Source organism: Elaeis guineensis, chromosome 10, assembly GCF_000442705.2.
Source record: "Elaeis guineensis isolate ETL-2024a chromosome 10, EG11, whole genome shotgun sequence".
Taxonomy (NCBI): domain Eukaryota; kingdom Viridiplantae; phylum Streptophyta; class Magnoliopsida; order Arecales; family Arecaceae; genus Elaeis; species Elaeis guineensis.
In genome coordinates, this window is record NC_026002.2 from 81353197 (window position 1) to 81376705 (window position 23509).

The 23509-nt window shown below is 35.6% G+C and overlaps 1 protein-coding gene across 5 annotated transcripts; it reads left to right on the forward strand.

Annotated features, from left to right (window-relative positions):
- The first annotated feature begins 13771 nt into the window (after nucleotides 1-13771).
- Nucleotides 13772-23472, forward strand: LOC105050552 (protein DEFECTIVE IN EXINE FORMATION 1). Of its 5 annotated transcripts, none has more exons than XM_010930626.4 (13): nucleotides 13772-14056; nucleotides 14365-14475; nucleotides 14978-15060; nucleotides 15413-15530; nucleotides 15597-15757; nucleotides 16305-16813; nucleotides 16942-17012; nucleotides 19284-19540; nucleotides 20335-20516; nucleotides 21934-22217; nucleotides 22337-22454; nucleotides 22745-22930; nucleotides 23037-23472. In XM_010930626.4, the coding sequence occupies exons 1-13, from the start codon at nucleotides 13896-13898 to the stop codon at nucleotides 23349-23351; spliced, it is 2556 nt and encodes an 851-aa protein (XP_010928928.1). In that variant the 5' UTR covers nucleotides 13772-13895; the 3' UTR covers nucleotides 23352-23472. The 5 variants fall into 5 exon arrangements, with proteins under 5 accessions (XP_010928928.1, XP_073100346.1, XP_073100347.1 ...); XM_073244245.1 differs by having other exon boundaries at nucleotides 13985-14056; nucleotides 15475-15530; XM_073244246.1 differs by lacking the exon at nucleotides 13772-14056 and adding an exon at nucleotides 14079-14248 and having other exon boundaries at nucleotides 15475-15530.
- Nucleotides 23473-23509: the final 37 nt, after the last annotated feature.

Below are 23509 nucleotides of genomic sequence, written 5' to 3' on the forward strand. Positions count from 1 at the left end.
TCCTTTGGGGGCATGAGGTTTGGGTGGGCTTCTATCTTCTTTGGCGTGAGCAAAGGAGGAGATCTATCTCCTCTCGGGTGAGAGATTTAGAATTATTCTAGGATTTTTAGAAGAGAAAAACTCAAAGAGAAGAGAGTCTTTATCTGATTTTTCTCCATCATCCAGCATCCTCCTTTGATCTATCTTCGATATCGAAAAAGTTCAAGATGATCGAAGAAAAAGATCAAATTAGATCCACCATCAGAAATCGACTATGCGAGCTAGCACTCCCGCGGAGGGCGATCGGTCCGAGGACTTCATGTGGATCATCCATAGAGGCCAGATGCTTGTGCAGTTATGAGTGATCAGAGAGAACTTCTAAATCCATATTCTCGATCATGGAGTTTGACTATCCATACTCATATATTGGGTTCTGAACCCTTACTGTGGTAGACTAGATCTATCACAATATGCTGTTTTTGTTCACATGCTTGTTATTTTAAATTTAAATTTTTATGCATATAAATTTATATCATAAATTTATTTATTAAAATTTTAAGATTAGATCTTATACATGTATTTATAGATTAAATAGTTTAATCCAATATTTTTTCATTGTAAATTTTTTAAAATGCATGTATGAAACTCCTGCGCACCCCAACAGTGATATCAAAGTCACAGTTCTATAAGACATGATATTATATATATGTTCAGATCTATAATTTAATTTAGATTAGATCTGATATATGATATTTAGATCAAAAATTAATTATAGCTCAGATCGTACAAATTGATATAAGATTATCTTGCTGTAAGATTTATCTCTTATAGGGCAAATGTTGTCCTAGTTTATGCTGATCCTTATAAAATTTGATTTTAAATTGAAGCATATAAAATTTATTTATGATGATTATTATCTAATTTTTATATGATCAAAATATAATAATCAAATCTGAAATAATTTAGATTAGATTTAAATTATTTAGATCAGATGATCTGAGTAGCGAAGTAATTAGATCGGATTTGTCATCAGGTCGTTGGATCATAGGAGGTAATAGAGATTAGATCTCTCTTTTTTTCATTCAATTGAATCCTCTTATAATGTGTAGGGGTACCATTGTGACTATATCTCATGAAGATGAATGCAAAAAGAAAGCTTTATTTTTCTGCAAAACCCTAGGATTATGTATGTGATACATTGTATGAAAAGTAGTTGCATCTAATCTTTACAAATAAAATTTAGAATCATAAATATATTTAGAATAGTTCTAAATTAATTTATGATTAATTTTATTATTATTTATGTAGAGTTATTTTGATCTAAAATTAATACAATTATTGTAGTTTGCCTATTGAGTCGACTCAATTTTGTTTGGATCGACTTAGGATCATGGTTAGTTAGCTCAATTTTTGTTAAGCTGACTCAATAGAATAAACTAAAAATATGATTAATAATTCATCATCAATGAGTTAACTAAGTCTCCAAACTTAGTCGACCCATTGTGATGAGTCAATGGGTCGACTCAATCCAGGAATGAGTCGATTCAAGTTTCAGATCTAAATAATTATGCATAAAAATTAATTATAAAAATATTTTATAAAATTTAAAATTATATTCAAATACTGAATCTCTACCCACAGCCCCAAACTTAATTGAGAATTAAGTTGAACATATTAGATTTAGAATTATAAATTAAAGATCTAATATCATTCACATAAAACATGGATGATGGGTATATGGGTTAGCTTGATTAGGTCCTTCTAATTGGGTTAGACCCTAGGGTTAGAATCAAAGATTAAATAGATCAAGAAAAAAAATTAAATTAAATCAAAATCTTTCTAGAGTCAATGCAATAGTTGTAGTTGATAGAATCCATGTCTTTGATTAGACCCAAATAAACTTTGATCTTGAGCTCAGTGGTCGAATCCAAATTCATAAGTTGATCCAGTTGAAACTGATTAACCAGTTGGTGTCTAAGATAAGTTTGACAGTTTTGACCAGTGGCCTTTAATTGAAAGCTACTCGCATAGATTGGATTTATGACGAGTTAATGGCATATCCCTCCCACCAATCTCACTTATCGGGCCAAGATGGTAAATTATGTTTTGATCAGATTACTTAATAATTGGAGTTTGATCCATGCAAACTAGAAAATCAGTTATGACTGATTTAGGTGCTCCTAGTTTGACTTGTCTTAGTTCTTATCATAACTTGGTGAAGTCAGTGAAAAGATTGCTGACTTGTCAGTTGGGCCAGCTTATTTCTAGTCCATCCTGATGCGACTTGGTGAAGTCAGTAGAAGGATTGAGATTAGCTGGTCTATATATTTAATTTTGTTAAATTATGTTAATCAAATTTTTTAAATTATTAGGTCTATAAAATAAGCTTGTTATGGTGATAACTAGATCATAGCCTCCCATTAAGGTGAATGGTAATGGGTCCATTATTTTTGATTGACATTGTAGGCGCCATCCGTCTGGTATTTTTCTGAATGATAAAATTATTATTCATCATATGATAACTCTATTATACTATCTAATGAATGGTTGAGTTGATCAAGTCATACTCGGATCTGATTCTTCATTAGTTAGAATCACTGAGTAGGTTCATGTTAATAGTTTGGACCTATCTAGGACTTTCAGTGGAAGTCCATCGCTTACTGAAATAAAATTTGAGATAAAATTAATTACTAAAAATTATTTGAAAAAATAATTGATTGAAAATCGATCCATAGATGCATATGGGTTGGTCGAGCCATACTCGGACTTGTATGCAGTCTGTGTGGATTCTAGTATCTGCTAAGAAATTAAGATAATTTTTCGAATTGGAGATAAAAGCTACCAATTTATATAAAATAGTGAAAAAACCTTTAGACTAAAGTCTATATCTTTAGGCTTGATTAATTTATATACTAATTAGGTTTGTGTATTTCTTTCTTTTCAGAAATGACTAGCAATTTGTCGCTCCACTTACTAGTGATGAGCTTATTGGACCCAACTTTGATAGTCAATATTAGAAGTTGAACATTGATCTTGAGCCCAATCTAGCTAAAAAATTTAGGACTGAATCGAGTCAAGCAAACTATGACCCAAATAGACTAAAGAGAAATGAGTAATTAGTTGCTGGTCAAGGTGCTTATATGATAACATCTTATAATTTCTCTATATGTGACACTACTACTTAGGTATTGGATACCGAAAGTCTAGTTTACATATGTAATTCATTACAAAGACTTCAAGTTAGTAGAAAATTTGAGAACGATGAGAGATTTCTAAATGTAGGATATAGAAATTAAGTTTCAATCCTGACTTTAGGAGTCATCGAGCTTGTTTTCAAATCTAATAGTGTCATTTTAAGTGATTGTCACTATTATCCATCTTTCTTGATGAATATAATCTCTGTTGGCCTTTTGGTTAAAGATGGTTATAGTTTATCAATAAAGAATGATTATTGTGATATTATTATGAACGATGTTACAATAATACGAGGACAATTAAGAAATGGCATCTATATTTTGTCACAGCCTGTGAGTGTAATGTACACTCTAAATAAATGTCCAAAGTTAGATAATATCACAGATGCCTACCTTTGGCATTGCAGGCTCGATCATTCTAACAAGAGCGGGATAAACAGGTTAGCATAAGAGGGTATCCTCAATATCAATGATTATGAATCATTATTAATCTGTGAGTCTTGTCTTCTTGAAAAGATGACTAAGTCATCTTCTACTGAAAAATATGAACGAGCTAGTAAAGTTCTAGGTCTAATCATAGTAATGTATGTAAACCTATGAACATTAGTGCCAGAGGAGAGTATAGCTATTTCATTACATTTACAGATGACCTATCTAGGTATGGGTATATCTACTTGATGAAACACAAGTCTGAATCATTTAAAATATTCAAACGATTCCGTAATGAAGTGGTGACCAAACTAGAAAAGATATTAAAATTCTTCGATTTGATCAAGGAGGTGAATACCTTTCTAATGAATTTTTGACATATCTAGGAGAGAATGGGATTCTCTCATAATGAACCCCTCCAGAGACACCACAGTGTAATGACGTCTTAGAAAGGAGAAATCAAATCTTGTTGGACATGGTTCGATCTATGATGGAGTTTGCAAGTCTGCTGATCTCTTTTTGGAGATATACACTTAAGACAGCTTGTTTTGTACTTAATAATATTTCGAGCAAGTCAATAGTAAAACATCATATGAAATATGGTCAGAACGTAGGCCGAACCTCACTTACTTTAAGGTCTGGGAGTATCCGGCTTATGTCAAACAATTACAAACCGACAAGCTCGGACCTAGGTCCGATAAGTATAATTTTATAGGGTACCCAAAAAAAATGAGAAAATATTATTTTTACCATTCTATTAAACAAAAAGTATTTGTCAGCAGTAAGACACACTTTTTAAAAAAATATTTTTTAGTGAAGGAATAAGCACCTCTAAAGTCGAGCTTGACGAAGTTCGACAAGTAGAAGAACTGACCCCAGTGACTGAATCTAAACTGAATTTGATTAGATCAAATTCTGAGCCCAATATAGAATCATCCTTAAGACGATCTGATAAAGTACCATATCAGCTGGACAGATACTTTGGTTTCTTGATCTAGGATGGAGATCCTGTTGAGCTTGATAAGAACAATGAGGATCCAGTCACCTATATGGATGCAATGCAAAGGTCCGACTCTAAAAAATAGCTTGAAACCATGAAATCCAAAATGAAGTCTATGAAGATCAACAATATATAGACATTAGTTGATCCATCTGAAGGAATAAACTCCATAGGGTATAAGTGGGTCTTCAAAAGAAAAAGAGATGCAAACGGAAAGATTGAGACCGATAAAGCCCGTCTAGTTGCCAAGGGATATCATCAGTGTATGGTGTTGATTATGATGAGACATTCTCTTCTGTGGTAATGTTCAAGTTCATTCAGATCATGCTTATGATAGCAGCATACCTGGACTGTGAAGTCTGGCAAATATTTGTAAAGATAATTTTCTTAAATGGAGAGTTGAACAAAGAGGTGTATATGATACAACTTGAAGAGTTTACATTCACAGATGAGTCCAAGGTGTGCAAGCTTCAGAGATCCATTTATAGATTGAAGTAAGCATCTCAGAGTTGAAACATATATTTTGATAAGATGATCAGAACGTATGGCTCCGTTAAAAATGGAGAGGAACCCTACATATATAAGTAGGCTAATGGTTCAGTAATTGTATTTCTTATTTTATATATAGATGATATTCTCTTAATCAAAAATACTGTCTCTATATTACAGGAAATAAAAATATGGTTGTCGTTATAGTTCTCTATAAAAGATCGAGGAGAAACAGCCTACATCCTGGAGATGAGGATCTATAGAGATAGATCAAAAAAGCTACTCAAATTCTCCCAATCTACATACATAGATACCATGTTGAAATGGTTTAGCATAGAGAATTTCAAAAAAGGCTATCTTCCGATAGACCATGAAATTTCTTTCAAAAAGAGATTGTCCGACAATCCCTTAAGAGAGAGAGCATATGAGTAGAATCTCATATGCCTCGATAGTAGATTCTATAATGTATGCATGATATGTACGAGATTGGATATGGCATACTTACTAGAAACAATAAGCAGATACCAACAGATCCGGATGAGAATTATTGGAAGGTTGCAAAAACCATCCTTAAGTATTTGAGAAATACTAAAGAACAGTGGCTCGTTTATGAAAAATCTGACTTAAAACTCATGGGATACACTGATTTTAGTTTTCAATTAGATTGTAATAATAGCAAGAATGTGTCAGGATACATTTTTATCCTAAATGGTGGAGCTGTCTGCTGGAAAAATTTTAAACAGCATATTGTGACCGACTCAGTACGCGAAGCAGAGTATATTACAGCATCTGATGCTGCAAAGAAAGCTATGTGACTGAAAAAATTCATCATCGAGCTTGAAGTGGCACCCTCCATCGATGGTCCACTTCTGCTTTATTGCGACAATACTAGAGCCATAGCTCAAGTAAAGGAGCCGAAGGCACATTAGTAGATAAAGTATATTCTGTATCGCTACCATCTTATCTGAGAGATCGTAGATTGAGGTGACGTGGACCTTCAAAAGATTGACAGAAAGAAGAACCTGACCGACCCATTCACTAAAGCTCTAAAAGAGTTTGAAGATCATAAAATGAAGATAGGTATACGACACTGTACTAATTGGCTTTAGTACAAGTGAGAGTTATTGAAAAATATATTTCAAAATCAATCATCAGCCTGTTGACGGTCATGCTATTTGATATAATTGTATATAAATTAATTATTAATAAAATATTATTTGATAATTTTTATCATAAGCTTGTATATTTTCTATATCGAATTTTTATGTTATGATGAAAGTCCTTAGAATTATTTTAAATCAATAAAAAAAGATTTATCATTTAGTTCTTAAATAAGTTTGCGATCAAATGATATGCTATTACTAAAACGATAGACATATCAAGTATAGATTGTTGTGTGCTATATAAGTAGGTTGTCCTCTTAACCAAGGAGCATGGAGATGCTGGTATGGCATGCAGGTGAAATGTAGGAGTATATTTTATTGAACGTGATCAATTTTGGAGCACTCTGCTATCAAAAGTTATTCCGAAGGGATATAGGTATATGTATCCCTCCGATCTGAGATCATCACGGTGAGTTGCAAGCAACTCACTGTGCTTTAGTACAGACTACTTAAATTTTTAATTCAAGATCGAAAAATTTTTGGGTACAGTTAAATACTTGTGAAGTCGATGCGTGAGTCAAGATAGAATTGATCACTCCAAGAGATTGGAGAGAATGCTTTGTATTTCAATTTAGTAAGATCTTGGTCAGGGCAATTCATGTGAGGAGTCACAGGATTTATTAGGTTGAGATACATAATGAATGTACTATTAAGAGTTGACAGTTTAAACTCTAAGTCATCCTAGTATCAAGAGTCAAAGGGATGAATTATACAGTAACTGTATCTAAGTAGGTTCTTGAGTGTTGCTTTGCATACATTCGGTCTATCCAGATGTCGGATACCATTGCTAGATGGTTACTCCGATTGGTACAGAAATCTATTCCTGTGCTACCAGTTTAGATTTGAATCTATGCGGTCGCACATATTAGAAGTTTTTCTCTGATCAAATGACTGATCTGAAGAGTCCCACTGAACTGGAACTCTGGTGAAGAGTCCTACTGGATGAAGACTCTGGTGAAGAGTCCCAATGGACTAGGATTCTATCATTAATAGAGGATTAGTTAGTGATTAGGTCACTAATTAGCTCAATTTGATTGAGCATTAAAGTCTGAATCAAGTCTAATTGAATTTGATTCAATTAGGTCATGTCTGATTAGGTTATGAGATAACCTAATCGATAAGAAAAAAATGATCTTGATTTGATCGGATCTATGGCTCAATTAATTTGCTAATTTGATCAGATTTAATTAAGATTATGGGAGCCTAATTATATTAGATTCATCATATTTTATTAGGATCTAATTGAATTAGATTTAAAAAAAATCTAATTGGCTAAACCGTAGAGTCCCAAATAATGGAACTCTCTCTCCCTTTGTGCCTCCCCTTCTCTCCATGCCTTCTTTCATCATACAAATTATTTTGTGCACTGAATAATCTATGCCAAAGCCTCCTATTATCGTCCATTAGTGATAGGATTAGGTTTGTTTTAAGTTGAACTCAAAAAGTTTAAATTTAAACCTAAAACTTTATTCTTATCGTTCCACACGCTGGCACCTTATGAAGGACCCTGATTTGTGCGACAAAAAGAAAGAGCTCCTATATGTTTTCCATGCCCGTAACCCTCTAGTCGGCCCCTCTTTTGGTTAGATAAGGATGAGAGAAAGTTGGAGTTTAATTGAAATTCAAAAGAGTTTGAATTGCAACAAACTCTGGCTCTTATACTGCCTAATCTATGTTGCCAGTTAACATAAAAGGATGAGATTCTTTTGTGCACCAAATGCTCTGAGATTTTCACTGTGAGATAGCTGAGAAAAAGAGGGGCCGAATATCCTTTAGGGGCGGGAGGTTTGGATGGGCTTCTATCTTCTTTGGCGTGAGCAAAGGAGGAGATCTATCTCCTCTCGGATGAGAGATCTATAATCATTCTAGGATTTTTGGATGAGGAAAAAACTAAAGAGAAGAGTTTTCATCTGATTTTTTTCTACCATCCAGCATCTTCCTCTAATCTATCTTCGATATTGAAAAGGTCTGAGGCGATCGAAGAAAGAGATCAAATCAGATCCTCCATCAGAAGCCGACTGCGTGAGCTAGCACTCACGTAGAGGGTTGATCGATCCAAGGACTTCGTGGGGACCATCTGTAAAGGCCAGATGCTTGTGCGGCTACGAGTGACCAGAGAGAACTTTCAGATCTATGTTCTCGATCATAAAGTTAGACTATCCATGCTCAGGTATTGTGTTTGGAACCCTCACTGTGGTAGATAGATCTATCACAATGTGCTGTTTTTGTTCATATGCTTGTTATTTTAAATTTAGATTTTTATGCATATAACTTCATGTCATGGATCCATTTATAAGAGTTTTAAGATCAGATCTTATGTATGCATTTATAGATTAAATGGTTTAATCTAATATTTTTCTGCTGTAAAATTTTTGAAATGCAAGCATAAAACCCCTGCGCATCCCAATATCGACAACTCGTACTTGATGACTCTTGTGAAACTGGCACTCGAGCCGCCCTAATCCAAAGACCATACAGTTGTTTAGTTGTAGGATCAATATGGCCTTTACGACCTACACATTGTTCCAAAGTAAAGCCAATACCACCACATCCATAACGTGTCGGGCAAATCTTCATAAATAAATTCCTGCCAAACCACATGATCTCTAATTTGAAGTCGAGTCCCTGAACAAACCCATCTTGTTAGATCAAGTTCAACACATACCCTAGCAAAACCCAATCGAGCAGTAGATATCCAATTATCTAAGAACTTTGGAGTTCCAATACTAGCAGCAATCTTCAAAATCATCTGCTCATCCCAAACTTCCAAAGGTAAATCAGGTAGCCTAATCCAAACATTAGCTTTCACAATTACGTCCTTGCTAGGGTTAAATGTAGGCCGCCAACATTCGAGAGCAAGAAGATGCCCTGCAAGAGACCAAGGCCCCTTTTCTAAAACCCTAGCACGGATCTCTTCCAAAGCAAAGCAAAACAAAATAAAACCCTTAGATAGCGGTAAAACCTGAAATTCACCTTCCAAGTTCCACCGCATACGCATCTCCTCTGCTACAAAATCAAGGGGAAAGCCTCTGCTAAGGAATTTACCAACCAAAGCTGATTTGTATCTATGTGCGGTCCGTTGCAGTTCATCATCAGAGAAGACGACCAATTGTGTAAATTGCTTCTCCAAAACAGCAATTTCCTTGGCAGTAGCTCGGCTCATCTCCCAGCAGAATCTTGGCAGCCCTTGCACAATTTGCGCCCATTAATGAGCATGCTGAGATAGACATGACGTCCTTCTCCCAGACAGCCCCCTAGGGATCTTACTTTTTTATTTTACTGACTTTATGATTACTTTTCAGATTAGGTGCACAAGCAAGCAACATTAAACTCTAAACATTAAACTTTGAGTTTGATACAAATGGCCATGCCTAAACAGTGATTGCTGCTGTAAAAAAATATGAGAAAATTATTTGATTGGTGTTACATAGAGTGTGACATATGCAAAAAGAAAGTCAACAAACTTGACACTTATCTATGGTGCTCAGTATGTAAGATTAAGTATGAATCTTTCAAGGCCAGATGTGATTCTATTCGGAAATGAGTTTACATATAAATAGTTTATCATCAAATGCTTGTATGATACAAACAAAAAAATAATATAAAAAATATTTTTTCTAATAACAAAATACTTATTAATAGGTATAAAGTGCATATTGTTGTTGAAGATGATAGTGGGTCTAAGGTCTTTGTCCATTTTGATAGAGAGGTTGAGAAGCTTCTTGCAATATTTGGTGCTCAGTTGCTTGATATGCAAAATAGTGATATGGAAGAAATACCGATTCTTATACAAAGCCTTTATAGTAAAAAATTTATCTGTCAAGTGAAAATCCAACTCTAAACACACAAAAAATATGACAGTCATGCAGTAATCAAAATATTTGTTCCAAACTCAAAATTAGATGAATAATTTGAAAAGAATGGTGGTTACAATCTTGGACAACTGGCATGTCTCTGTAAATAATGAGTAAAAGATTACATTTGTTTATTTCATTCTTAGTTTTTGACAGATTATGGTGATTAACTCACTACCATCACTTTCAAGCTTTAAGAAGCAAACAAGATTCAGAAGAAGCAGATTCAATTAAGACTATAAGTCCAGAAGTTCGGGTAATCATTCTGTATATATTATTTTTTCTTTTAAAAGCTCTCTTTCTAAAAAATAGCCAAAAATAAAGTTAGACATTTTACCCAAGAACCAAAGAGATAGATAAAATTGAATATATAAGGATGTCTGAGGAGAATAAAGAATAGACTGCTTATGAACACTCTGCCTATGTAAGCAGTAGTTCGCCGATCAAAGAAAAAAAGATTGGATTGAAAAATTGAAGAATGTGTAGTCTTCATTACAAGATCTTTAGCAGAAATTATGTATAACTAATATAGTTGTAATTTCACCATCTTCTAATTGAAGTTATAGATAGAACTATGATAAGACAGTTCCTTATTTTAGAACATCTTTTTCTAAATATTGGAATATATAGTAGTTTCATATGTTCAGTCTACGATCAATGGTACCATTTTGATTTTTCCCCCTCTCTCTCACTCACCTCAAGATTTGAACTTCATTAAAATTATGCTGTTTATCAAAAACCAGACGTATTGACCTGTATGGGTTGGTTAATTTGTTTAGTATTGAGTTATTTTTTAATAAGCTTTGAACCTTACATAATTAAAGTTTCTATTGTACACACCTATTGTAGTTTTACATATTTAAATATTATGCTATTTATGGCTTGTGATAGAGTGGCAAAAAAAATTGAGAAATCAAATTGAAACCAATTCAAACTCCAAGTTTATTGAATCATTCGATTTCAAATTTGGGCTGAACTATTTTAAAAAAAATAATTTTTTTTTTGGTTCAGCATATATGTTAATTGAAGGAGTGTATTAATTCAAAAAACTATGAAAGATATAGTCTCTCCTTATACAAATATTTTAAGTGAATAATAAGAGTTTCAAGAGGCATTTGTCATAAAAAAAAAAAAAAAAAAAACTATTTTAGGATTATATTGATCAACATAGAAATATGAGACAAGACAAAATGGATAACTGCTCGAAATTCTTCAATATAATGTTTTTACAAAACTGTAACAAATATGTATATTTTGTGTCCAGAAAAATTGAACTAATTTTTGTAAATACACTACATCATTCCACCAATAGGAATGGTTATGACACAAAAATTTACATAGAAGAGTCGATCAAAAAACTCCCACAATTCTGGGGTTATGTACTGACATTATTAATTGGAATAAAAGTATATACATGTACCCAATCGAAAATCTAGAAGTCCTGACTTTCCATCGCCTGAGGCAAGTGACATTTTGGCAAGTACTTTTTCTATATAAAATGGTTGTAGTGGAATGAAATGGTCTAATTTTATCATAATCAGTGAGGCTAGAATCCACAATGGAACAACGAGAAGGAGAAAGCAGCCTCTATCAAAAAGCTACCTGATGAACTTCTAACTTGCGTGCTTCAGAAACTAATAGAGATGGAACTCAAATATGCAACAAATGCTAGGCTCAAGCATAATTGTATAAATATTGGACTAAGTTATAGAATATATTTCGTGTCAATATAGTATGCTAATTTCATGTTATGTTAATAGTTGCAAGCAATTGGAAAATGCTTTGTTCCATCCAATTATTCAGCGCAGAACAAAAATCAATATCACAAAAATGAAGCTCCAATGTTAGAATGCACGTGAAATAGCTTTCCTCACCACCTTGGCTCGAAGCTGGCAACCCACTTGTGATGTACTTGGAATTGATGATTTCTATATTCATGGAAGAAGATTGGAGGGTAAAACCATGCTGAGAGATTCTTTTCTCATCAGAAACGTGCATGGGGTTTATGCATATGGGTTAACTCTAATTATCACAGAGGATGATCGTGTCGTGAATGATTTTAAACACATAACCGGCATGGATGAGGCAACGAGAATTTTGAACAACTATAGAAACAGGTTCACTGAATTAGTTAACCGTTATGACGTCAATAAGATACCAACAACATAATTCTGCACAATCTTTACATCTCTGTCTCTCCATCGGTTATAAATAAATAAATATACATGTATGCATCTAGATATATGTATATTGCCATCTATATTATCATGCTCAAAATCCTCAGTTTACCACTCAAATTGCTTGCTCATGCAGATATAATATATTTCTTTTTAAGAAAAAAACTTTGCATGAATAAACAACAGTTTAATTACATGTCTATTTTGTGTTTTGCAATAACGAGATGATACCGAAAGAATCCGGACATCCTCATCAAAGGCAATGATCAAGATCTTTCCTATCTAAAAACAATAGAAATTCTATTTTCGTTCAAACCAATATGAGATCATTCGTACTTCTTACTCTTCCCAAGTAACCCAAACTCAATTTATGCTATTCTTCTATCCATATCATGACAAACTCTCTTATCCAACCATCCATCCTCCTTGTCTCTTGTTCTCTGTGTAGCCTCTTATACTCTCTCTCTTCTCCTTGCAAAACAAAAGTTATTTCCCCTCAAATTACTCGAATTTGATCAATATGTATACTCTATTTTCAACTCAAATTTCTCTGTGTCCACATTTGCAAAACCAATAAGCCTGGGCAACACCCGAGCATGGTGCTAGTAAGTATTTTATTTTGATGGACGTTTTTATTTCCTTGTCAAAATTTACACGGTGTCGCATTATTGTAGGGGAGCTGTATTTACACAAGCTTGCAAAATACATATATATTGTGGATAATAGCTTCTCTGATCTAATATTTGTGGATCTTAATGCAGTACTTATTGGTCAATCTAACCTTAATATCTAACCAAAGTAGTGATCTCGCCTGTTTGAAGTAATGACTTCGGCATGAACCGAACCAACGGTCAACAATCAAATGAGCCATAACAGTTAATCGAACTGTTAACTTCGATGCTTGCTGAGGTACAAGCGATCTTATTATACTCATGATCGTGATAATGGCGGCTATCTCTGGTTGATGGTCCCTTACTTTGACCTTGTTAGTTTGATTCAGCATGCTTATAGCATGTCTGATTATTTTGTAGGATCCATTTGATGGAATCCCAACTACACTAAAACACTTTAAAGGGTCTCCAAGAAGTTCTGGGCAATATAATGTAATTTGGTATCGTCCAACAATAACCATGCATTCAGGGTATTTGTTTTAGAGATGACATCTATAGCGAGAAACATCAACGGTGTTGAGAGATATGGCTCTAAAATCCACGACCCAAGCATCATAAATAAGGGTGTAGATATGTTGTGGAGCACGGAATCTCGATGGAACAATTTCTCTAGGGAAACAAAAAAGGATTGAATAATAAGCACTTATTCAAATTTCTTTAGGGTTGTTTGGACTCGTGTACTTGCGGCTGCATCAGCATTCATATCCATGGTTTTGCCCGTTGTATCTGGTTAGTTGTTTGGACCTTTTTGAAAGACGGGTCCTAATCGGTTCACAATCTCTGACCACAGATCTAAATTGGGCCAACCAGATCCACTGTGCTCCCAGCCGGTGACCGGCTAGCATCTTGGGCCATTTCCTCTTCGTGCCCTGTCCGCGTCCCCTCGTCCGATCGATCGAGATCCCCAAGGGTCTCTAAACCCTAGCTCGCGAAGGACCGATGAGGCTCCTCACCGGGCTTTACGTCTCCTTGCTGGTGTTCTGTGCGTCGTGGGATGCTATCTACGGCGCCTCCGACTCGAAGCAGGATGAAGAAGCGAAGGAGACGAACAAGTTCCGGGAACGCGAAGCCAGCGATGATATGCTCGGATATCCCACCTTGTAAGATCGATACCGCACCCCCTCTCCCTCTATATCAGCTCGTGTCAATCAATTCAATGGAGGTGCAGAGTCTAGACGTTATCTGTTCTCCAAATATGGAATTTTGTCGATCTGGTCCGGATGCAGATTTTGTCCCAGTATTTAACATTACTACTTGGCTCTGGTTCTGCCCAAAGAAACTTCTTTTCCCAAGTTTGTGCATATATTTTGTACCGTTTGGAATGATGCAATTTCGCCTGTATGAAGTAATTGTGGTTGTGATTCGAAGATGACTAAAAGATGGTGGTATTTTGTTGTTTTTCTTGTAGAGACGAAGATTCTCTGTTGAACACCAAATGTCCAAAGCACGTTGAATTGAGATGGCAGACTGAAGTTAGCTCCAGCATATATGCGACCCCCTTGATTGCTGATATTAACAGGTGAAAATTTTCGTCCGCACCAATTGGGTTCTGGATTCATTACAAGAAACCTGCTTTATTGATTATTTTCTTGTATGTTTCATTTATATCTTTTTTTGCTTTTGAATGTTAGTGCATAAGAACATCGAACGGCTACTTGAATCGTCTTGGCTTTTATTTTCAGTCAATTGCTTTGCACTCATGCAAGCCAACACAGTGTGTTTTAGCTCTATAGTGCTGTTAATGAGCTGCTATAGCTGAAATGCACAAGAAGAGATATGTTGTATGCTCTAATGCATAATTTTCCTGGAGAAAGTTTTGCTTTATAAACATCAATCTGCAGATGTATTCTATGTTATCAGTGTCATTTAACTCATATAAGCATCCATATCATTATCCTTGATGTCAAGCTCCGGACAATTCTTCCATTTCTGATTGCCAGCATTGAAATATGTCATGAATGTGGTTTTAGTTGTCAGAAGATGTGTACTGACATGGAATGCTTCTTTTTCTGTAATATCAGCGATGGCAAGCTTGAGGTGGTGGTGCCATCGTTTGTTCATTATTTGGAAGTGCTGGAAGGTTCTGATGGAGATAAACTACCAGGTGCATTTTGATGTCCCCTTTACCTTGATTCTTCTAGGAATGGTTTACATTGATAAACTACCAGGTGCAATTTGGTAGTAATACTGGATAAAAATAATCATCAAGTATTATATGAATGTTTTTCAAGTTCCAAAACTATTGGCTGTTTTCTAGGTATTCTCATTGCCACTTCCTTTTACATTTCATTTAAGTTATGATTTGATGTATACTGGTAAATGGTTAAATTTTTCAAGAAGAAATTCAAAATATTTGCAATTAAACTTTGTCATTGTTTCTTGTTTCATGTCAGACTTCTCAATTATAGGATTGCAATTGGCATTTAACATTTAAACTGCATTTTTTTCTTTAAAAGGCTGGCCTGTCTTCCACCAATCAACAGTTCATTCAAGTCCTCTCTTATATGATATTGATCAGGATGGTACGAGAGAAATAGCTCTGGCTACTTACAATGGTGTTATTAATTTTTTCAGGTAAATAAATCTCATCTTTTGCTTGGTGGTTTTGTACAGTTAAAGCTTGATTTAATTTTTATATAGGGCCTCAGGCTATATGATGATGGACAAACTAGAGGTACCTCGTAGAAAAGTTCGTAAGAACTGGTATGTTGGCTTGCATCCAGACCCCGTGGACCGTTCTCATCCAGATGTTCATGATGATTGGTTAGTTCAAGAGGCTACTGTTATGAATGCAATGTCTCGTAAGTAATCAACAATGTAATTCTATTTCTCTGGTTCTGATTTGACTGGTGATTGGTGAACCATTCTCACCCATATCACTATTTTGGCTGCTAATCCAATAACCCAAGTTCACACCATCTCTTTCTCACTTTCTTAGCCTGATGAAAATGTGTAATAGTAGTCTTGCATGGATCCTGGTGTTGCTTTGCATACACATATTTTTAATATACTCTCGTAGCCATCATATTGTAATCATGCACAAATTTTCATTCTTTGTTGCATGATGCTGCCCAAAGCTAAATACATGCAATCTGTGCTTCTATATCTGAGAAGCATATCCAGAACATGTCTGTCGTTTCCCTTTTGATAGCTTCATGCTATTGAAAAACATTATCTCAGTAGTTTCACATATAATACCTAATATCAAGTTCTGCTCCTAAACTGTTTGTTAGACTTGGATATGTGGCGAATCACTTCATTTTAAGCTTATCCTTCCACCTAATGAATATTTTTATATAAAAATGTCACAAATGTTTCGGATGATCCATGTATTGTATTTTTGTGCAGATATGAATGGAAGCACATCTGGGTTAAATAATTCCGTTAAATCAAAGGTTGGTGACGCTGGCTCATTGAAGAATGGATCCAAGCCAGACGATCAAGGAAAACATGATCCTGCTCAAGCAGGTCAAGATAATGTGCTGGTGAACAATCTGGATAATACCACCATGCATAGTGTATCACCAGGAAGTACCTTGGCAGAGAATGCAACACATTCTCAACGGAGACTTCTTCAAGACACTGATTCAAAAGGGGCTCAAGAGGGAACTTCTGTATCTCATGCTAGTGATAACAGTTCACATGCAACAACTGTGGAAAACAATGAGGTTCTGGAAGAAGATGCTGATTCATCTTTTGATTTTTTCCAGAATTCAGAAGATCTAGCTGATGAGTATAGTTATGATTATGATGATTATGTTGATGAATCCATGTGGGGAGATGAGGAATGGACAGAAGTGAAACATGAGAAAATGGAAGATTATGTGAACATAGATTCTCACATCCTAAGCACTCCAGTAAGTATGACATGCAAAAATTGATTTTTTTAATGCTATATTGAGTGCATGCTTAAAGATTGGTAATAATTGAAAAATTAGTTTATCTGGGCACTAACAACTCACTGAAACCCTGGTATTCCATCTAGGTAATTGCAGATATTGACAATGATGGCATACAAGAGATGATTGTTGCAGTGTCCTACTTCTTTGATCGTGAGTAAGACTCCCTCCCACCCCACTCTCTAGTATTATATTCCTTTACATGAAGCAAATGGTAAAAGAATGAAACTTTGAGTTAGTTGTAGATATATAGATTGCTGTTTGTTGGATATTTTTGAAAGTGCCCCAGTTCAGCACATGTTCCACTACTTAGCTGTGTTGAAGACTGGCCAAGTGTGCTTAATGTAGTTCTTGGATATTATATATTATTTTGATCAGCAAAATTAACAGATCTTTGCTGGTAGGGTTAGTAATTCAGATAATTCCCATTTCTTTAGACTTGAGAAAAGAAGTTATGGTTTTTAGTCTTTGTCATTTTAAGGTGTTTTATCTCCATCCTTTTCTACAGTAATAGGATGTGATCTTCTTAAGAATGTCTTGTTACTATATTTGTAATAAATTATGCCTTTTAAAGCTGCTTCCACTATCAGTTATTAAGTTGAAAACATGCATGGGGCTTGTCAAATACAATCCTTTTTCCCCTTCCAGACAAGGATTAGTCAAAAATTCTGAAGTTAACTTTAGTTATATCATATCCAACATCCATTATCATCAATACTTGCTGATGCTGCACCACAGCTTTGAGTTCATATAATTTATCCTTGTTTTCTTAACAAGATCATTTTTAGAATATGCAGTTGCAGACTATCCCTTAACAAAGAAAGCACCATCTTTGTTGTCTCGTGATGAAGAGTTTACTTCCTGAGCTTTGTCTTTATAAGCCAATGCTACAGGTCCAGAATATGATGACTTGCAAAATTTTAAGTAGGCACTTCTCAATATTCATTTACCTTCGCTAACCTTTTGGTTGATGTGTTTCATTACCTGGTCATCTAGCTAAAAATTCTCTTTAATGTCATTCGATGAATGTTGCAGATCTTATAAAACCACAAACTACTCATTTCTTGCTGAATTTCAGATTTATGGCCTTCTTGGAATTTAGAGAAAGCTTGTCCATCATCATCATCAATTTGATATCAAATTATTAGCTTGTTCATCTTTTCCATGCATTCTTTGACTCCAATGTTGCCTTTCTTGAAAAGAAAATATCTTCTCATTATAATCCAGTGGCAAGTGCTTTGCTTCGGCCACAGTTTTATCTACTTTTGATATCTGATTCCTGGCTGCTCCAATTGAAATGCAACCCACCACTCTATCCACTTGTTATAGAACTGCACATTGAATTTCACCAATGCAATGCACATCCTTTTTTTTTGTTCTACTCAGTCATACTACTTTAGTCTTGATAGTGCTCCTTATATAACTCAAATGAGACATTCTCCTTTGTTCTTGCTCATAGAAGTTGTTTAGAGAAGCATCTCTCTACCTGTTAACCTGTTGAAAAACCATAGTGCACCCCTTACGAGTGGTCAAACAATGGTGTGAATTGCTTGTGCTGTTTGCTGTAGCCTACTCAACACCTTGGGTACTATGAGTGAGTCACCTTTTCCAGCTATAGTAACTCAACAAATTTAAGTTGTTGATTAATGCTATTTGCAGGAATGTTATTGATTTGTAAGTTCTTGTTGCTTTCACTGGTTGTACTTGAGAATCAAACTTGATTTTTGACACCAAAGGTGGCACCAGAGTTATCTATTTGGGTTAAATAGAGTTAAAGATAAAGATTTAAAAACAGGACTGTAGGAAGAACTTTTTTACAAGGATAAAATCTGAGGTACTTTAGGCTAGGCATGGAAAATGCTACATTGTTGAGGTTACCAGAATTAATGGCCTTGGATGGGTTTGAACTTTGACGGATTGGAAAAGAGCATCCTAGATCTTGGAGTTATATTAAGATTGGTGCAAGTAATTCATAGAATGAATACGGATGCAAAAACTAAAAGGGATACAGCAAATCTGATATAGCTTTATATGGAAAACATATTGGCGAACTGCAAAAGAGACTGTAATGCGATGATCGACAGACTATTCAATGACTAGTATGTCCTTGAAATTATCGCCTTAGAGTTATCACATAAAAGTAGAAGCGGATGCTGGAAAATTTTTCCCAGTTAACATATCTGTCAGCCCTTGTTCTTACTCATGGGATATCTTCCTCGTCTTCCATGCACCCAAAACTTCATTTAACTTCAAACTGTTAATTCTACTTGTTCATGTTTATATTAAAGTTTTATTTCAGCTTGCAAATCACTTCTTTTGATTGGTTTAAATTTCAATTAGATTTTTTGATGACAACTCTGTTGTTTATAAACCTTTGGTATCGCTCCTTATTAATTTTGTGGTAATATGTTGGCTTATAAATTGACAGGTACTATGATAACCCAGAGCATTTAGCAGATTTGGGTGGCATTGATATCGAAAAATATGTAGCAAGTGGCATTGTTGTTTTCAATCTTGATACAAAACAAGTCAAATGGACTGCTGATCTTGATCTGAGCATTGATACTGGAAGCTTCCGTGCATATATATATTCTTCTCCTACAGTTGCTGATTTGGATGGTGATGGATGTATGGACATACTTGTTGGCACTTCATATGGCTTGTTTTATGTTTTAGATCATCATGGTGAGCTTCTTGGTGTTACCACAATTTTATTTTCTTTATCTTCTATGAATCATATCTCTGCTTTGGTAGTATCACAAGTTCTTTTCCTAATTATTCTCCATACAAAACTTATCTGGGCATGGTTTCTCTGGTTATGGTCACGATGTAGTCTGGTTTAGCATATTGTCCTTCAAAACTTTGAGATTGAAACATATCATTTCATAGTCGTTTGGATCTTTTATTCCTTGCTGTCATGTTTTGTGTTTATCTATTGTGCAATTGCTTTTGTTTTTTGTACTTATGTTAATATTGCAGCTGCAAATGATTTTATCACCTGTTGAGTGGATAGCACATAGGAAATATGCAACCTTCATTTATAATTTGTAGGCATAAGTAGGGGGTTCAAATGAGCAGAGCTGAGCCAAGTATCAGACTGCTTGGGCTCAAGTTGGTATGCAAGGGGGCTGCTCAAGCTTAGCTTTAGCTCATGCCAAACTTAACACAATTTGTACAAGCATGGCTTGTATCAGTTATCAGCCAATCTTTAATTGAGCCAAGTCGAGGTTCTTCTTATCTTGCAATCTACTAGTGTCAGGCTTCGCTTATTTATGAGCTGAATTCTGAAATTTGTTTGAGCTCAGATCATTTTCTTCCTGGGACAGGCTCGAACAAGCTGCTGTTGAGCCGATCCTGAGTTACCAAGGAGCAGTTCAGATTGTTTGCAGCCATAGATATAAGCCCCTTGCAGTATGAATGAGTAATGTGAGGAAAAGCCTGTACCTTGTTGACTGATATCTGATATTGTTTATGTCTAGGTAAGGTGAGAGAGAAATTTCCACTTGAGATGGCTGAGATTCAGGGACCAGTGGTGGCAGCAGATATAAATGATGATGGTGAGATTGAAATAGTGACAGCTGATACCCATGGAAATGTTGCTGCATGGAATGCCCAAGGAGATGAAATTTGGGAAGTACATCTTAAGAGTCTCATACCACAGGCAAGTTTTTTTTTTCTTCCTACAATTTTTTTCTGTTAAAATCTAGGTATGATATTTGGCATTTTGGTATTATATTTCTTTATAGTGTTTAGAAAAGGGAGATTCAAGAAAACCTAATTAGTGTTAACAGTAGGCGAACAATTGGGTTGATTGGGCTGAAACTCAAGAGTGATCTGACATAAGTTGGATCCACTAAGTCGATTCCTGGTTGGGCTCCTGCATTTGGGTCTCCTATTGGGCTCTGCTTACATCTAGAAAAAATTGATAAATATGTCTCTACCTCCTCGACCTGGTTAGCCTAGTCCAGAACAACCTCCACTTGCCATGAGCCAGCAAACCGGAATCTTGACCGGCAAACCACCCAGTCTGACTTGGTAAAAGAGCTGCTTGTGCATGAATCCAATCCCAAACCTGCTATCTAGATCGACTCATTTCCCAACGAACCTGAGAAAGGCTTTGATTATGCATTGTTAGCCATGTGCGCCAAACAGGAAAAGAATTAAACTAGTATGATCTCCAAAGCTGAATGACACATTAAGATTTGTTATGGTTGTATATGTTATTAGTACTTTCATTAGAGTGCTATGCTAGCGAACCATTTATGGCATGGTTATATAATTAAGATCTGAATTTTGAGCAAACGAAAATAAAATTTGGATTGCCTCTTCTATATGATGGCTTATATCAATAATTTCTCTTTTATCTACAAAGAACTACTTTCATCTAGGTAGCGCTTCCTTTTGGCAACTGCACAAACTAATAGCTCTAATTATGGTAGTAAAGATTTCGGTTTGCAAAATTCTACAACCAACAAATCTTACCCAACAAAAGGGCTCTAAATAATGCTTGCTTCTTCTTATCTATATGCTCATGCTAGCAAGTTTAGTACCATTCCTTGTTTTGTATCACACTTGGCATATTGGCACCGATGGATGCTTAAAAATCAATCTACATGCCCTTTGCTTTTTTTTTTTTTTTAGAAATTCTACCTTTTCATTGATTGTCATATGCACATGTTGAAGCTAGAAAAAAAGGCTTTTCTACATGACATTGGTACAATACATAGGGCCTACCAACCCTTGGACTTCAGACAAAAACTGGAGTGCATGTGTGAACCTGCTTCTTGGCAGGTATTGTGAACTGCTTCTTCTTGCCCTTTATGATAGATTATTTCTTATTTGGGAGATTATGATGGATTATTTCACCCATTTATTGTTGAATTTGGGATTGCTTCAGTGTCAGCACTCTATTTGGGTATCCTTTATCATATTTTGTACATATGCTCCTGGACGCATGGTGGCAGACATGCACATTTATTGAACATGTTTCGTTGGGAAGATTGTTGCTGCAGTACATATTATGCTTATATTAGCATATTAGCAGTTATGTTTCATAGTCATTATCAACTTGATGCCAGGGTCCCACCATAGGTGATGTTGATGGGGATGGTTATACCGACGTTGTAGTCGCAACAATCTCAGGAAATATATACGTTCTCAGCGGAAGAGATGGTTCACAAGTTCATCCCTTCCCATATCGAACTCATGGGAGGGTGATGAGTCAGGTTCTTTTAGTTGATTTAAGCACACGCGATGCAAAGTCAAAGGGGCTGACTCTTGTTACAACTTCATTTGATGGTTATTTGTACTTGATTGATGGTGCCACATCATGTGCAGATGTCGTTGACATTGGCGAGACTTCGTACGACATCTCCTCATCTGTCAATTATATAAGCACTTTTGTTTTCAGGGAAAGGAAAAGCTTGACTTAATAATATCCATGCATAGCTGTGCTGATAGTTGGTTTTTTATAATACGCAGATATAGCATGGTCTTGGCTGATAATATTGATGGTGGAGATGACCTTGATCTAATTGTTAGTACCATGAATGGCAACGTTTTCTGCTTTTCCACCCTCTCACCTCACCATCCTCTCAAGGTATGGCAGAGTTTCTTCTTTTGATGTGAATGATGGAAAAACTCCATCTATTCTTGTATGTTTGATGATGTTGTTCGTCATCGCATTTAAAAAATGAATATCTGTAGTGCTAGATGCAATGTGGATTGATATATAAAATTGCTCACCTATTTAGCCTGTGCAAATGGTCCTTCGACCTTTCATCTTCCTGGCCTATTTTCACTGCTGAAAGTAGCCCCGATTACAGGTGGATCAGTCTTGCTGGAACACATTATATTTTGGGATCTTATCTCTCTGCTGTTTCTTTTCAGGAATGGAGATCACCAAACCAGGGTAGGAATAATGCTGCATACCGATATAATCGTGAAGGAATTTATGTCTCAGACGCATCCCGATCTTTTCACGATGAAGAAGGCAAACATTTCTGGGTGGAAATGGAGATTGTAGACAAATACAGAGAAGAACCCTCGGGGTCTCAAGGACCTTATAATGTTACTGTAAGACTCCATCCTCTCCGCAATGGCTTCTCTTTCACTTAATCTACCATCCATTTCTTATAATGCTTTTTTTTCTCTTTCTCCTTGTATGGTGTTGAACATCCAGACAACTTTATTGGTTCCTGGGAATTATCAAGGAGAGAGGCGCATAGCGGTCAAGCAGGTCTACAATCAACGGGGGAAGCAGCGGGTGAAGCTGCCAACGGTACCTGTTCGAACAACAGGTACTGTGCTGGTGGAGATGGTCGACAAGAATGGACTATATTTCTCTGATGAATTTTCGCTGACATTCCACATGCATTTCTATAAGCTGCTGAAGTGGCTTGTGGTGCTGCCCATGATGGGGATGTTTGGTGTCCTCGTTATTCTTCGCCCACAGGACGGTGCACCTTTGCCATCCTTCTCACGGAATACAGATTAGTGACTTTTTTGTGGTGTTGTTAATGCTGGGAGCGAACAATTGGAGGAAGGTTTTTGATTTTCGAATTATACAATGCTTAACGTGTTATCGAAAGTTTTACAGTAAGCGTAAACTTTTCTTATTCTTGGTGCCAGCAGCTTCGTCCGTCTCAATATTCA

Bases quoted from the DNA above. Each gene is read 5' to 3' on its own strand.
- LOC105050552 (XM_010930626.4), top strand. From the start codon at position 13,896: ATGAGGCTCCTCACCGGGCTTTACGTCTCCTTGCTGGTGTTCTGTGCG. The intron at 14,057-14,364 runs GTAAGATCGATA...TTTTTCTTGTAG, and splicing joins ATGCTCGGATATCCCACCTT to AGACGAAGATTCTCTGTTGA. The intron at 20,517-21,933 runs GCAAGTTTTTTT...ACTTGATGCCAG, and splicing joins TTAAGAGTCTCATACCACAG to GGTCCCACCATAGGTGATGT.